At 45.2% G+C, this 14,450-nt stretch overlaps 1 protein-coding gene across 1 annotated transcript in view; it reads left to right on the top strand.

Annotated features, from left to right (window-relative positions):
- Positions 1 to 14,450, top strand: part of LOC121062917 (transportin-1-like) — a 133,704-nt gene that overhangs the window by 58,845 nt on the left and 60,409 nt on the right. Inside the window, exons 4-5 of the mRNA XM_040543216.1 lie at positions 11,185 to 11,291; positions 12,328 to 12,461. Of these exons, the coding sequence (XP_040399150.1) occupies positions 11,185 to 11,291; positions 12,328 to 12,461 (241 nt within the window). The remainder of the gene's footprint in view (positions 1 to 11,184; positions 11,292 to 12,327; positions 12,462 to 14,450) is intronic.

The raw sequence follows: 14,450 nt of genomic DNA, 5'->3' as shown, positions 1-14,450 counted from the left end.
CTTGCCTATGCATCTAGAAGTATTTCCTGATATGTTATCATGTTGTTGTCTGGGGGAAGCCTTTCTTAAGAACGCTTGAAGTTGTTTTCAAATAGTCTTTCCTTTAGCTGTGAAAATTTTCATAGAATCAAAGATGGAGACACTCTCCATCTTTTTTATAAGTCCCCTTTAAGTACTGAAAGGTTGCCATGCGGTCACCCTGGAGCCTTCTCTTCTTCACAGGCTGAACATCCCCAGCTCTCCCAGCCTTTTTTCAGAGGAGAGTTACTCCAGCCCCTTGATCATTTTTGTGGTCTTCCTCTGGACCCGCTCTAACAGATCAACAGCCTTCTTGGGCTGAGGGCTCCAGATCTGGACACAGTACTCCAAGTGAGGCCTCACAAGGGCAGAGTAGAGGGGGACAATCACCTCCCTTGACCTGCTGGCCACTCCTCTGTTGCTGCATCCCAGGATGCAGTTGGCCTTCTGGGCTGCAAGTGTGCACTGCTGGCTCATGTCAAGCTTTTCATCCACCAGAACCCCCAAGTCCTTCTCTGCACAGGGCTGCTCTCAATGAGTTCTTCTCCACGTCTGTACTCATGTCCAGGATTGCCCTGGCCCAGGTGCAGCACCTTGCACTTGGACTTGTTGAACCTCATTAGGTTCATGTGGGCCCACTTCTCCAGCTTGTCCAGGTCCCTTTGGATGAGATCTCTTCCTTCTATTGTATCAACCGTACCACTCAGCTTGGTGTCATCTGCAAATTTGCTGAGGGTACACTCGATCCCACCGTCTGTGTCGCTGGTGAAGATATTAAACAGTACCACTCCAAAGACAGACCCCTGAGATACACCACTCGTCACCGGCCTCCACTTTGACATAGATAGAGCCCTTGACCACCACTCTCTGGGTGTGACCTTCAAGCCAAGTCCTTATCCACTGAATGGTCCACCCGTCAAATCCATATCTCTCCAATTTGGAGATCAGGATGTCATGTGGAACCGTGTCAAAGGACTTGCAGAAGTCCTGGTAGATGACATCGTTCGGTCTTCCTTTGTCAACTGATGAAATCACTCCATCATTGAAGGCCACCAGATTGGTCAGGCACGATTTGCCCTTGGTGAAGCCATGCTGGCTGTCTCAGATCACCTCTTTGTCTTGCGTATGCCTCAACATTGCTTCCAGGAGGATTTGTTCCATGATCTTGCCAGGCACAGAGGTGAGGCTCACCTATCTGTAGTTCCCCGGGTCCTCCTTTCTGCCCTTTTTAAAACTGAGAGTGGTGTTTCCCTTTTTCCAGTCACCAGGGACTTCGCCTGACTGCCAGGACTCTTCAAATATGATGGAGAGTGGCTGGGCGACTATATCAGCCAATTCCATCAGGACCCTGGGATGCATGTCAGCAGGGCCCATAGATTTGTACTTGTTTAGTTTCATCAGGTGGTATCAAACCTGCTCTTTGCTTACGATGGGTGGGACTTTGCTCCCTCAGCCTCCATCTACGGGTTGAGGGAAATGAAAGACTTGGGAAGCCTGGCTATCAGTGAAGACTGAGGCAAAGAAGTTGTTGAGTACCTCAGCCTTCTCCATGTCTGTCGTTACCAGTTCAGCCTTCTCATTCATCAGAGCAAGTACACTCTCCTTGGCCTTTCTTTTCTGAGCAATGTACCTCTAGAATCCCTTCCTGTTATTCTTTTCATCCCTTGCCAAGCTCAGTTCCATCCATGCCTTGGCTTTCCTGATCCCATCCCTACAAGTCCGGTCTGCATCCCCTGTACTCTTCCCAGGCCACGTGTCCCCGCTTCCACTGCCTATTTCCTTCTTGTGCCTCAGTTTGACCAGCAGGTTCTTGCTCAGCCATCCCAGTTGTCTGCCCTCCCTGCCCGCTTTTTTACACAGGGGGATGGAAAGTTCTTGAGCTCTAAGGAAATCATCCTTAAAGAGTTGCCAGGTCTGCTTAGCTCCTTTGTCCCTAAGGACTGTGTTCCAGGGGATCTCAGCTACTACGTCTTTAAATAGCTTGAAGTTTGCTTTTCAGAATTTCAGGGTCCTGACTTTGGGGTCAGGGGGCCAGGGGCCTGGCAAAAGGGTCCTCTTTGCCAGGCCCGTATTCCTCAAGATCACAAACTCAAACGGGGTGTAGTCACTGTAGCCCAGACTGCTTCCAGTCTTGACCTCTTTAATGAGCTCTTCCGCATTGGTGAGCATCAGGTCAAGTAACGCTTCTCCTCTGGTTGGTTTGTCTGATACCTGGACCGGGAAGTTATCCTCAACGCACTCTAGGAATCTTCTGGATTGCTTACAGCCTGCTGTGTAGTTTTCCCAGCAGACATTCGGGTGGTTGAAGTCCCCCATCAGGTTGAGAGCATGCAAGCGCGATGCTTCTTGTAGTTGAAGCAGGAATGCCTCATCCACAGGCTCCCCTTGATCAGGCGTCCTGTAGTAGACCCCAACCACAAGCTGTCCTTTATTGGTGTGGTCTTTAACTCTCACCCACAAGCCACCTGTCCGTGGCTGTTTCTCAGAGGCAACTCTTCGCAATCAGTCCCTTCACTAATGTAGAGGGCAACACCCCCTCCCTTCCTTTCCTGTCTCTCTCTTCTGAAGAGTTTGTAGCCCTCTATTCCAATGTTCCAGTTATGTGATCCATCCCATCACGTTTCTGTGATAGCAATCAGGTCATATTTGTCTAATTGCACCATTGTTGTTCTTTTTCTTGTTCTCCTTCTCTATCATCATCGTCATCATCTTTGTCTTCGTCTTACTCTCCATCTCTGTCTTCATCTTCTCCGTCTTCCTCTCTTCCTCTTCCCCTTCCCTTTCCTCTTCCTTTTCCTTCTTTTCTTGGGAGGAGTGGGCTCAACGCACATAAATCCATGGGTCCTGATGGGATGCATCCATGTGTGCTAAGGGAGTTGGCAGAGGTGATCGCCGAACCACTCTATCATCTTTGAAAGGTCCTGGAGAACAGGAGAGGTGCCTGAAGGCTGGAGGATAGCCAATGTCACTCCGGTCTTCAAGAAGGGCAAGAAGGAGGATCCGGGAAACTACAGGCCAGTCAGTCTCACCTCTGTCCCTGGAAAGGTGTTGGAACAGCTTGTTCTGGATGCCATCTCCAAGCAATTGGAAGAGAAGAAGGTTATGAGGAGTAGTCAGCATGGATTCACCAAGGGGAAGTCATGCTCGACCAAACTCGTTGCCTTCTATGATGGCATCACCAGCTGGGTAGATGGGGGAGAGCAGTGGATGTCATCTACCTTGACTTCAGCAAGGCTTTCGATACTGTCTCCCACGACATCCTGCTAGCAAAGCTGAGAAAGTGTGGGATAGAGGAGTGGACAGTTAGGTGGGTTGAGAACAGGTTGGCTGGCCGAGCTCAGAGGGTGGTGACTGGCGGCGTAGAGTCCGGCTGGAGACCTGTGACTAGCGGTGTTCCCCAGGGGTCGGTGCTGGGTCCGGTCTTGTTCAACATCTTCATCGACGACCTTGATGAGGGAATAGTGTCTGCCCTCAGCAAGTACGCCGATGATACAAAGCTGGGAGGAGTGGCCGACACGCCAGAAGGCTGTGCCGCCATTCAGTGAGACCTGGACCAGCTGGAGAGATGGTCAGGAAGAAACCAAATGAGGTTTAATAAGAGCAAGTGTAGAGTCCTGCACCTGGGAAGGAACAACCGCATGTATCAGTACAGGCTGGGGGATGACCTGCTAGAGAGGAGCTCTGAGAAGAAGGACCTGGGGATCCTGGTGGATGACAGGTTGACCATGAGCCAGCAGTGTGCCCTGGTGGCCAAGAGGGCCAATGGGATCCTGGCGTGCATTAAAAGGAGTGTGGCCAGCAGGTCAAAGGAGGTGATCCTCCCCCTCTACTCTGCCCTGGTCAGGCCTCACCTGGAGTACTGTGTCCAGTTCTGGGCTCCCCGGTACAAAAAAGACAGGGATCTCATGGAAAGAGTCCAGCGGAGGGCCACAAAGATGATACGGGGCCTGGAGCATCTTCCCTATGAAGAAAGGCTGAGAGACCTGGGTCTGTTCAGCCTGGAGAAGAGAAGACTGAGAGGGGATCTTATCAATGTTTATATATACCTGAAGTGTGGGAGACAGAGGGATTTGGCCAACCTCTTTTCAGTGGTTTGTGGGGACAGGACAAGGGGTAATGGCCACAAAATGGAGCCCAGGAAGTTCTGCACCAACATGCGAAAGAACTTCTTCATGGTGAGGGTGACAGAGCACTGGAACAGGCTGCCCAGGGAGGTTGTGGAGTCTCCTTCTCTGGAGATATTCAAGGCCCGTCTGGAGGCCTACCTGGGCAGCCTGCTCTAAGGACTCTGCTTTGGCAGGGCGGTTGGACCCGATGATCTTTCGAGGTCCCTTCCAACCCCTACAATTCTGTGATTCTGTGATTCTCTTCCTTTTCCTTCTCCTCTTCCTCCTTCTCCTTTTTCTCCTCTAATTCTTCTTCTTCCTCTAATTCTTCTAATTCTAATTCCAGTTTCAATTCTAGTTCTAATTCTCATTCTTCGAATTCTTCTTTTTTTTCCTGTTCTAATTCTTTTGCCTCTTAGAATTCTCTTTTCTTGACCTTTTCCTTCTTGTTCCTCTTCTTCTTCTTCTTCTTCCTCTAATTAATTATAAGTATAATTATAATTCATTTTCTGTTTTAATCTTCAAAATTTTCCTTTTCTTCTCATTCTTCTTCTATTTTTTCTTCTAATTATTGTTTTAATTATTCTTTTTCTAGTTCTTATTCTTCTTCAAATTCTTATTCTTGTTATTCTTATTCTTTTTCTTCTTCTAATTCTTCTACATCTATTTTTTCTCCTAATTATTTTTTTTCTTCTAATACTTCTAGTTCTTCAAATTCGTCTTCTAATTCTGCCTTCTCTTCTTCCTCTTCTTCTTCTTTTTCTAATTATTCTAACTCTTCTAACATTTCTAATTCTTCTTCTAACTCTTCTAATTCTTCTAATTTTCTGCCTTTCTTTTCTATCCTATTAATTCATCCTTTTTTCAATCTATGAGTTTTTACCCTTTTTTTTGATTCTGTCCCCCATCCCGGTGTGTTGGTTGGTGGGTCCATGAGTGAATGGCTGTTTGGTTCTTAGCTGCATGCTGGGTAAACCACAGCAGTCATATAACAATTCAAATGGGCTTTGTCCCTTGCTGTCTGGTCTAGCCTAACTCTCAGCAAAGGTATTGGCAAGGCCTTTGGCCTTTTTAATTGTGCTTCATGGCAAGCTTTAACTGCTTTTTCAGTGTTTGATTCGGTCTGTCTTCTTATCCTCTCAACTTTGGTCTTCACGCAGTATGTAAGCCCCACGTAAGTGGTAAGGTTATTGATATTTCTTGAACAAATTTTAATATAAAGTGAGGCCTGTTGTCGGAGGAGAGTCCCTCTGGTATTCCAAAACAATGAATTACTTCTTTCAGTAATGCGTTTACTACCTCCTAGTTTTATTAGTTTGACATGGGAAGGCCTCTGTCCATCCAGTGAGCATGCCCACCAGCACTAGGAGATATTGATGTGATCCTTGTCTTGTCAATTTGGAACAGTCTACTTATCAGTACTCACAAGCTTTAATCCCTTTCCCCATCTCACCTGGCGGTGGCTTTGGTTGGATCTTGAGGTTGCTTGCACAGATCACAGAACACTTTTGCAATACTTGGTTTGCTGTAGTTTGCATTTTTGGTCCTATAGCAAAGTGCTTGGGATTCTCCCACCATCCATCTTTCTGCTTTGTACATTTTAGTTTTTCTCCTGGTGCTGTTCTAGCTGCGTCCTTGGCTGCTAAGTGAGCTTTCATTATGTCATGATCACCCTTTTGGTGGGCCTTAGAATGCGTTATTGCTACAGCATTGGGCCTTTGCACTGCCTCTAACAACTGTAAAATTTCTGGACCATAATTGGTCCTCTAGCTGTTGTCCATAGCCCTTTTTCCCTCCAAATGGCTCCAGAATATGCAAAACTCTGAAGGCCTATTTAGAATCTTATAGACATTGAGGGTTTTCCCTTCTGCTAATTCCAGGGCCCTAGTCAAGGCAATTAATTCAGCTTTTGTGCTGAGGTATTATGGGGGAGTGACTTTGTTTCTACGCTGTCCCACAGGGTCACTACTGCATATCCTGCTTTATGCTGTTTATTTTCCAGAAAACTACTACCATCTGTAAAATACTCAAGGTCTGCATTAGCAATTGGCTCATCCTTAAGGTCAGCCCAGCTGGCATAAGAATGCTCAATGATATGTAGTCGTGTTGGATTTCCCGTCTCCTCGGCTGGAAGGAGCGTGTATTATTGTGTGTATAGACGGACTATTTTTCAGTCTCTGAAAACACTTCTAGGACCTCTGAAAGATCTTCAGCTAACTCTTAAAAACTACCAACACCTTTAAAACTCATGAGTTCTCTCACATGTTGATTCAGAGGAGTTCCAGGAATTTAATTCTTATGTTTGTTTGCATCATAGAATTATGTAATGATAGAATATCCTGAGTTGGAACGGACTCACAAGGATCATCAAGTCCAACTCCTGGCTCCACACAGGACCACCGAAAAATCAAACCATATCTCTGAGAGTGTTATTCAAATGCTTCTTGAACTCTTGTCAGGCTTTGGGCCGTGACCACTTACCTAGGGAGCCTGTTCCAGTGCTCGACCACCCTCTTGGTGAAGAACTTTTTCCTAACATCCAATCTGAATCTCCCCTGGCACAGCTTCATGCTCACCATGGTCACCAGAGGGAAGAGATCAGCACCTGCCCCTCTGCTCCTCCTTGTGAGGAAGCTACAGACCATGATAAGGTCTCCCCTCAGTCTCCTCTTCTCTGGGCTGAATAAAACAGTGACTTCAGCCACTCCTCATACGTCTTCCCCTCGACCTTTCACCATCTTTGTAGCCCTCCTTTGGACACTCTCTAACAACTTCATGTCTTTCTTATACTGTGGTACCCAAAACTGCACACAGTCCTCAAGGTGAGTCCGCACCAGTGCAGAGTAGAGCAGGACAATCACTTCCCTTGACCGGCTAGTAATACTGTGCCTGATGCACCCCAGGATAGGGTTGGCTGCCAGGACACACTGTTGACTCATAATGTACTTGCTGTCGACCAGACCCCCCACATCCCTTTCTGCGGTGCTGCTCTCCAACCTCTCATTCCCCAGTCTCTATGTATATCCAGGATTGCCCCATCCCAGGTGCAGAATCCGGCACTTGCTTTTGTGAAACTTCAAACAAATGGTGATTGCCTGGCCCTCTAATTTTTGAATATCTCAACCCATGTTTCTGAAACCATGTTAATTCTACAAACCTGTGCCAGATCAAACTCAGGGAGACAGTTTTGCAATTTAAGTACTTTGTCTAGAAGTCAAGAACATCCATTTCTTTCTTTTTGTGAAGTTCAGTTTAATAATAATTAAAAAAAGCAAATCATTAAGATTCAGTGACAGTAAAATATGTATTTTCTATTAATGTATCTGATACTCTTTGCAGGACCATAATATTCAGAAGAAATGTACTCTTTAAGACTCCATAGATCTTTGTAGGCTTTTGGGAATCTTCTCTATTCACTTGCAATTATGAAATGAACTGTATGCAAACTACCTCTGGAGCTGTAAAATTGTGTTTTACCTGTCTTCATTTTTGCCCTTTGTCTTCTTGAGTTCTTCAGCTTTATTGCATCAACAGAAACATGATGTAAATTTTTTTCATTTACCATGTGTCTTTCCCAGAATGCCCTTTGTTCTGTAATGTTGTCCCATATTCTCATATATTTAATAAGGATTTTACCATTTTATTCTAAAGAAAAAGGACATATGGTGATTAGCTCAGTGAAAAAGCTTATGAAAGGTTTGTTTTTTTATCACTTGTAACTTACTGTAATTACCAGTTGTAGTATTAACAAGTTCTTCTGTGTTCCTGCTCATTAGAGGCACCTGTCATTAGCAGTAATAGGCTATGCTGCCTGTTTCACAAAAGCAGAGAATCACAGAACAGTTAAAGTTGGAAGGGGCTTGTGGAGATCATCTAGTCCAACTCCCCCTGCTCAACCAGGGTCATCTAGAGCACATTGCACAGGATCACGTCCAGGCAGGTTTTGAATATCTCCAGAGAAGGAGACTATACAGCCTCTCTGGGCAACCCGTTCTAGTGCTGTCACCCTCACAGTAAAGAAGTTTTTCTTCATATTTAGATGGAAGGAACATCCTGTGTTTCAGTTTGTGCCTGTTGCTTTTCGTCCTATTGCTGAGCACCACCAAAAAGAGTCAGGCCCCATCGTCTTGACACCCTCCCTTAAGATATTTATATACATTGATAAGATCCCCTCTTTGACTTCTCTTCTCCAGCTAAACAGGCCCAGCTCCCTCAGCCTTTCCTCATAAGAGAGATGCTCCAGTCTCCTAATCATCTTTGTAGTCCTCCACTGGACTCACTCCAGGAACTCTGTGTCTCTCTTGTACTGGGGAGCCCAGAACTGGACACAGGACTCCAGATGTGGCCTCACCAGGGCTGAGTAGAGTGGGAAGATAGCCTCTCTCAACCTGCTGGCAACACTTCTCCTAATGTACCTCGGGATACCATTGGCCTTCTTGGCCACAAGGGCACATTGCTGGCTTATGGTTAACTTGTTGTCCACCAGGACTCCCAGGTCCTTCTCTGCAGAGCTGCTTTCCAGCAGGTCAACCCTCAACCTGTACTGGTGCATGGGGTTATTCCTCCCCAGGTGCAGGACCCTGCACTTGTCTTTGCTGAACTTCATGAGGTTCCTCACCACCCAATGCTCCAGCATGTCCAGGTCCCTCTGAATGGCAGCACAGAGTGGTATATCGGCCACTCCTCCCAGTTTTGTGCCATCAGCGAACTTGCTGAGGGTGCAGTCTGTCCCTTCATCCAGGTCCTTGATGAAGAAGTAGAACAGGACTGGACCTACTACCAACCCCCTGACACTGCCAGCTACAGGCCTCCAACTAGACTGTGCCACTGCTGATCACAACTCTCTGAGCTCTGCCATCCAGCCAGTTCTCAATCCACCTCACTGTCCACTCATCCATTCCACACTTCCTGAGCTTGCCTATGAGGATATTATGGGAGACAGTGTCAAAAACCTTGCTGAAGTTCATGTAGACAACATCCACTGCCCTCCCCTCATCTACCCAGCCAGTCATTCCATCATAGAAGGTTGTCAGATTGGTTAAGCATGATTTCCCCTTGGTGACTCCATGCTGACTATTTCTGATCACCTTCTTACCCTTCACATGCTTGGAGATGATCTCCAGGATGAGCTGTTCCATCACCTTTCCAGGGATGGATGTGAGGCTGACTGGCCTGTAGTTGCCTGGGTCCTCCTTCTTGCCCTTTTTGAAGACTGGCATGACACTGGCTCTCTTCCAGTCCTCAGGCACCTCCCTTGTTCTCCATGACCTTTCAAAGATGATGGAGAGTGGCTTAGCAATAACATCCACCAGCTCCCTCAGCACCCATAGGTGCATCCCATCTGGGCCCATGGATTTGTAGGTATCAAGTTTGCTTAGGTGATCTCTAACCCAATCCTCCTCAACCAAGGGAAAGTCTTCCTTTCCCCAACCTTTCTCTCTTGTCTCCAGGGTCTGAGATTCCTGAGGACTGGCCTTAGCAGTAAAGATGGAAGGAAAGAAAGCGTTCAGTAACTCTTCCTTCTCTGTATCCTTCGTCACAAGGGCACCCACCCCATTCAGCAGCAGGCCCACATTTTCCCTAGTCTTCCTCTTGCTACTGATGTGTTTGAAGAAGCCCTTTTTGTTCTGCTTGATTTAATTCCCTTGCCAGATTTAATTCCAAATGGGCCTTAGCCTTCCTCATCGCATCTCTGCATACTCTGACAATGTCCCTATATTCCACCCAAGTAGCCTGTCCCTTTTTCCACATTCTGTATACTTCCTTCTTCTGTTTGAGTTTTGCCAGGAGCTCCTTGGTCATCCATGCAGATTTCCTGCTCCCTTTGCTTGCCTTCTTACTCATAGGGGATGCACCAATCTTGAGACTGGAGGAAGTGATACTTGAATACTGACCAGCTGTCTTGGACCCCCCTTCCTTCCAGGGCCCTATCCCATGGGATTCTTCCAAGTAGATCCCTGAAGAGGCCAAAGTTAGCTCTCCTGAAATCCAGGGCTGCAATCCTACTTATTGCCCTGCTTCCTCCATGCAGGATCCTGAACTCTAAAATCTTATGGTCACTGTAGCCTAGGCTGCTGCCAACCTTTACGTCTCCAACCTGTCCTTCTTTGTAAAATACAAGGTCCAGCAGCACAGCTCTCCTCGTTGGCTCATCCACCACCTGTGTCAAAAAGTTGTCATCAGTGCTCTGCAGGAACTTCCTGGATTTTTTGTGCCTAGCTGTGTGGTCTTCCCAGCAGATGTCAGGGTGGTTGAAGTCCCCCGTGAGAACCAGGGCCTGTGATTGTTAGGCTACTTCCATGTATTTCATTATTTCTTAAGGCAAAATGGACGCATATAGAGTCAGTACTAGTTTATAAGCAGCCTTCCCTGTTCCTATCACCTAATTGTTTTTTCCTGGGATTTCTGTGTATACTTGAAATGGAATTAGTGTCACATTGGGCTGTTGTATCTGTTTGCTGGATCTGAATCAGCCAACCCCTACAGCTGATCACTGTATAACCTGCTGCGTAAGCTGTATAACCTGCGTGTAAGCTCTTAGTAATTATCTTGGTCTTAATATGTGTCCTTAATGTTTTGTTTAAATGTTATGTTGTGTGTTCACAACTTTGCTACTAGGTTATAAGTTTACTGAATGACAGCTGGTAGGAAGCACTTCCCATGTTCATGCTTTTACATCATGCTAAAGAAGAGGTGACTTGAGGTGGATACTCTATGTACTGGAGGTCAAGATTTGTACAGTGTTTAGTAAATTTAGAACTGAACCTGTCTTACAGTGTTTGGGCAGGATTATTTACTTAATTGGAATTACTTTGTGCTTGATGTCTCATATCTGAGCCCTTCATGGTAGCACGAAGGAAAAAACAAGCCATTGCATTTCAAAGCCCTTCAAATACTATTTGTAATTAAATGTACTTCCTATTTTTGTGCTTGACAGTTCTTAACAAAACAACAGATTTCCTAACTTCTTAGTTATCTGAGAGGAGAAAAATAAGAAAAATTGGTATGAAACCTGTGAAGGTATAAGATCTCACTTCCTTCATTCTTCTGATTCACTTAGGCATTCTGATAACAACCATTGCCTCAAAAGAGGAATTACAGAATTGGCCTGAACTCTTACCAAAGCTTTGCAGCCTTTTGGATTCTGAAGATTACAATACTTGTGAGGTAAGGAGACTTATTTTGAAACAGAAGATTATCATCTGAAATTCATTATTTTTTTCTCTCTTCATGGATACTATATATATGTGAATATAGTGTTGTGTGTGTGTATACACACACATATATATAATCTCAGATAAGTGGCTCAAATTTGATACTTTTTATTCTGTTTTCATTACACATAGTGTTCATTCAAATGAATTTGTTTACTTTGCATAAAAGCAGAATAAGGCTGCAGATGGATAATCATAGCATCTCAGCTGGAAAGTGTCCTAAAGGCACCACAGAATGGTAACTAATCTTTTATTTATCATTAAGTCGACCTTGAATTATCTTTTACTTACAAGAAGAATGAACAACTAAGATTTTTAACTGGAAATGTGATCTGTCACTGCTATATCAAGCTAGTGTGAAATGAACTCTTTTGTTCAGTGTGTATGAAGGAAAATGAATAACTACCAATTTAACTGCTCTAAATTATGAGCGGGAAAAAAAAGTCTCATCTCATTTAAAAAATAAGAATTTGTAATCACACACTTTTAATTACTGTATATTGTCTCCATAAGTGTGTGAAGCATTTTGTATAAAATGATGATGGTCCAAGATGCTCTGCTGTTATGTAGTGTTTTAGTGCTGTTTTCCTTACCCATTATGGAGCTCTGTTTTGCCCTATAACAAAGCACTAAAAGAAATACAATCATATATGAAATTAAATTAGATACTTCCACACCTGAACGTCTATTTTTCAAATAAGAGCTTTTAAGCATTTTTTAAAATATGATTAAATATTTGAGCATTAAATGCTAAAATTGAAATTACCACTTACCCATTGACCCAGCTTGAGAGGTTATGGATTAAGGTATAAATATAGAATATTTAAAAATACATAAATAGAAAGCCTTTAAGGATGTTTCAATTTTACTCTATATTTAGCTCGCTGCATTTACTGTGTTGTGCTGAAATTACCTATTCTGTTCATATCCTGAAATGTTTTTTTCATCAGAATGTGAAAGAACAATTTGCTTGTTTGGTTTTTGAACAGGGTGCATTTGGCGCTCTTCAGAAGATATGTGAAGATTCTGCTGAAATTTTAGATAGTGATTTATTAGACCGACCACTCAATATCATGATCCCTAAATTCTTGCAGTTTTTCAAGCACAGCAGTCCAAAAATAAGGTAGGTTTAGGTGTTGTACAGTAGTTCCATATTAAAATTTTATTTAGATGAGCAGCAAGGTTGATATTTTGTAGATCTGTTTAAAATATGTTTAGTGTTTTATTAAATGCTCCTGCATATGCAAATGCAAGAGGAGAAGGCATGGAGATTCCATGCATCACTGATTTTGATGCTTATCTGTGTTGTTAATAGCTCAATGTAATTTCATTATGCACCTTCCAAATCTACAGTCATTTTGTATATCAAATTGTTTTTTTTAACATCTTGCATATTATCATGAAAAGTTCGATGCTGTGAGGAGAAAATATTCTGATTCAAAAGAACTATCTTGCATACCTCATTCATTTCGTAATGACTGCAGCAATGAGAAAGAATTAAAAAAAATCTCTTGCTGGTAATAGTGGAGGGCCACCAAGATGATCAAGGGACCGGAGCATCTCTCCTATGAGGAAAGGCTGAGAGAGTTGTGACTGTTCAGCCTGGAGAAGAGGAGGCTCAGGGGGGATCTTATCAATGCCTATAAATACCTGAAAGGAAGATGCAATGAAGACAGAGCCAGTCTCTTTTCAGTGATGCCCAGTGACAGGACAAGAGGCAATGGGCACAAACTGTAACATAGGAAGTTCCATCTGAACATCAGGAAACACTTATTTACTGTGTTGGTTTATTTATTTATTTTTTAAATGTGGAGTAACCACCATTAACTGTCACTCACCGAGGCGATCGGCTCCGGGGCAGACACGTTCTTCAGCGGAGCAGAGGATCGCAGTGTACAAGGGGTTTTCTGCACCGAGGCAACTCGAGGCAGCCCAAGGCAGCCCAGGGAGCCACCAGCACCCGGCAGCCCTTGTAAGAGTGGATGGCGAGGCTTGGGGGGGGCCAGGAGCGGCATCAGCCCCCTCCTGTACAAAAGCAGCCCCTGGGGGGAGCGCGAGTGAACAGGAGCTTGGCAAACAGGGCAGGCAAACAGAGTGTGGCATGTCAGCCAGGGTGTGGCACGGCAGTTTGCGTGGCAGTTTGCATAGGCAGAGCGAGCAGGGAGGGCACTGTCCCTGCTGTTTAGCGGTATCCATAGCCATGGTATCCACCCAGCAGAAATCCATTGCCTCTGAGTCCCTTGCGGCCTCTCCAGCAACATCTAGCAATGTGGCTACCCAGACAGAGGTCTTGGGGAAACACGCGGCTGTCCAGGTCTTGGGTTGCAGGGTGTGCCCGAGTCTTCTGTCACTGTCTGACAGCAGCAGTGGGTATGCCTGTGGGAGGTGTGCCCAGGTTGAAGAACTGCTTAGCCTGGTGGCAGAGTTTCACGAGGAGGTAAGTAAGCTGAGGAGCATCAAGGAGTCAGAGAGGGAAATTGACTGGTGGAAGCATACTCTACCATCCCTGAGAGAGACTCATCAGCCAGCCACCACACAAGAAACAAAGGTTCCCCTATCCCATCAGGCAGCCACTACACAAGAGACAAAGGTTCCCCCATCCCACCAGGCAGTAGGAGGGGACCTCCTTAATGATCAGAGGGCTGGAGCACCTCTCCTATGCAGAAAGGTTGAGGAAACTGGGCTTGTTTAGCTTGGAGAAGAGAAGGCTCCGGGGAGACCTCATTGCAGCCTTCCAGTACTTGAAGGGAGCATATAAACAGGAGGGGGAACGCCTGTTTACATGTGTTGATAGTGATAGGACAAGGGGGAATGGTTTTAAACTAAGACAGGGGAGATTTAGGTTAGAAATTAGGAGAAAGTTTTTCACTCAGAGGGTGGTGAGGCACTGGAACGGGTTGCCCAGGGAGGTTGTGGATGCCCCATCCCTGGCGACATTCAAGGCCAGGCTGGATGTGGCTCTGGGCAGGCTGCTCTAGTGGCTGGCAACCCTGCCCAGAGCAGGGGATTTGAAACTAGATGATCTTTAAGGTCCTTTTCAACCCAGGCCATTCTATGATTCTATGACCTAGGACATGGAGGGGAATGGAAGCAGGTTTCTGCTTGGAGTGGT

The sequence above is a fragment of the Cygnus olor genome (assembly GCF_009769625.2).
Source record: "Cygnus olor isolate bCygOlo1 chromosome W unlocalized genomic scaffold, bCygOlo1.pri.v2 SUPER_W2, whole genome shotgun sequence".
NCBI lineage: Eukaryota > Metazoa > Chordata > Aves > Anseriformes > Anatidae > Cygnus > Cygnus olor.
The sequence above is the reverse complement of the archived record's forward strand: the minus strand, read 5'-3'. Positions and strand labels throughout refer to the sequence as shown.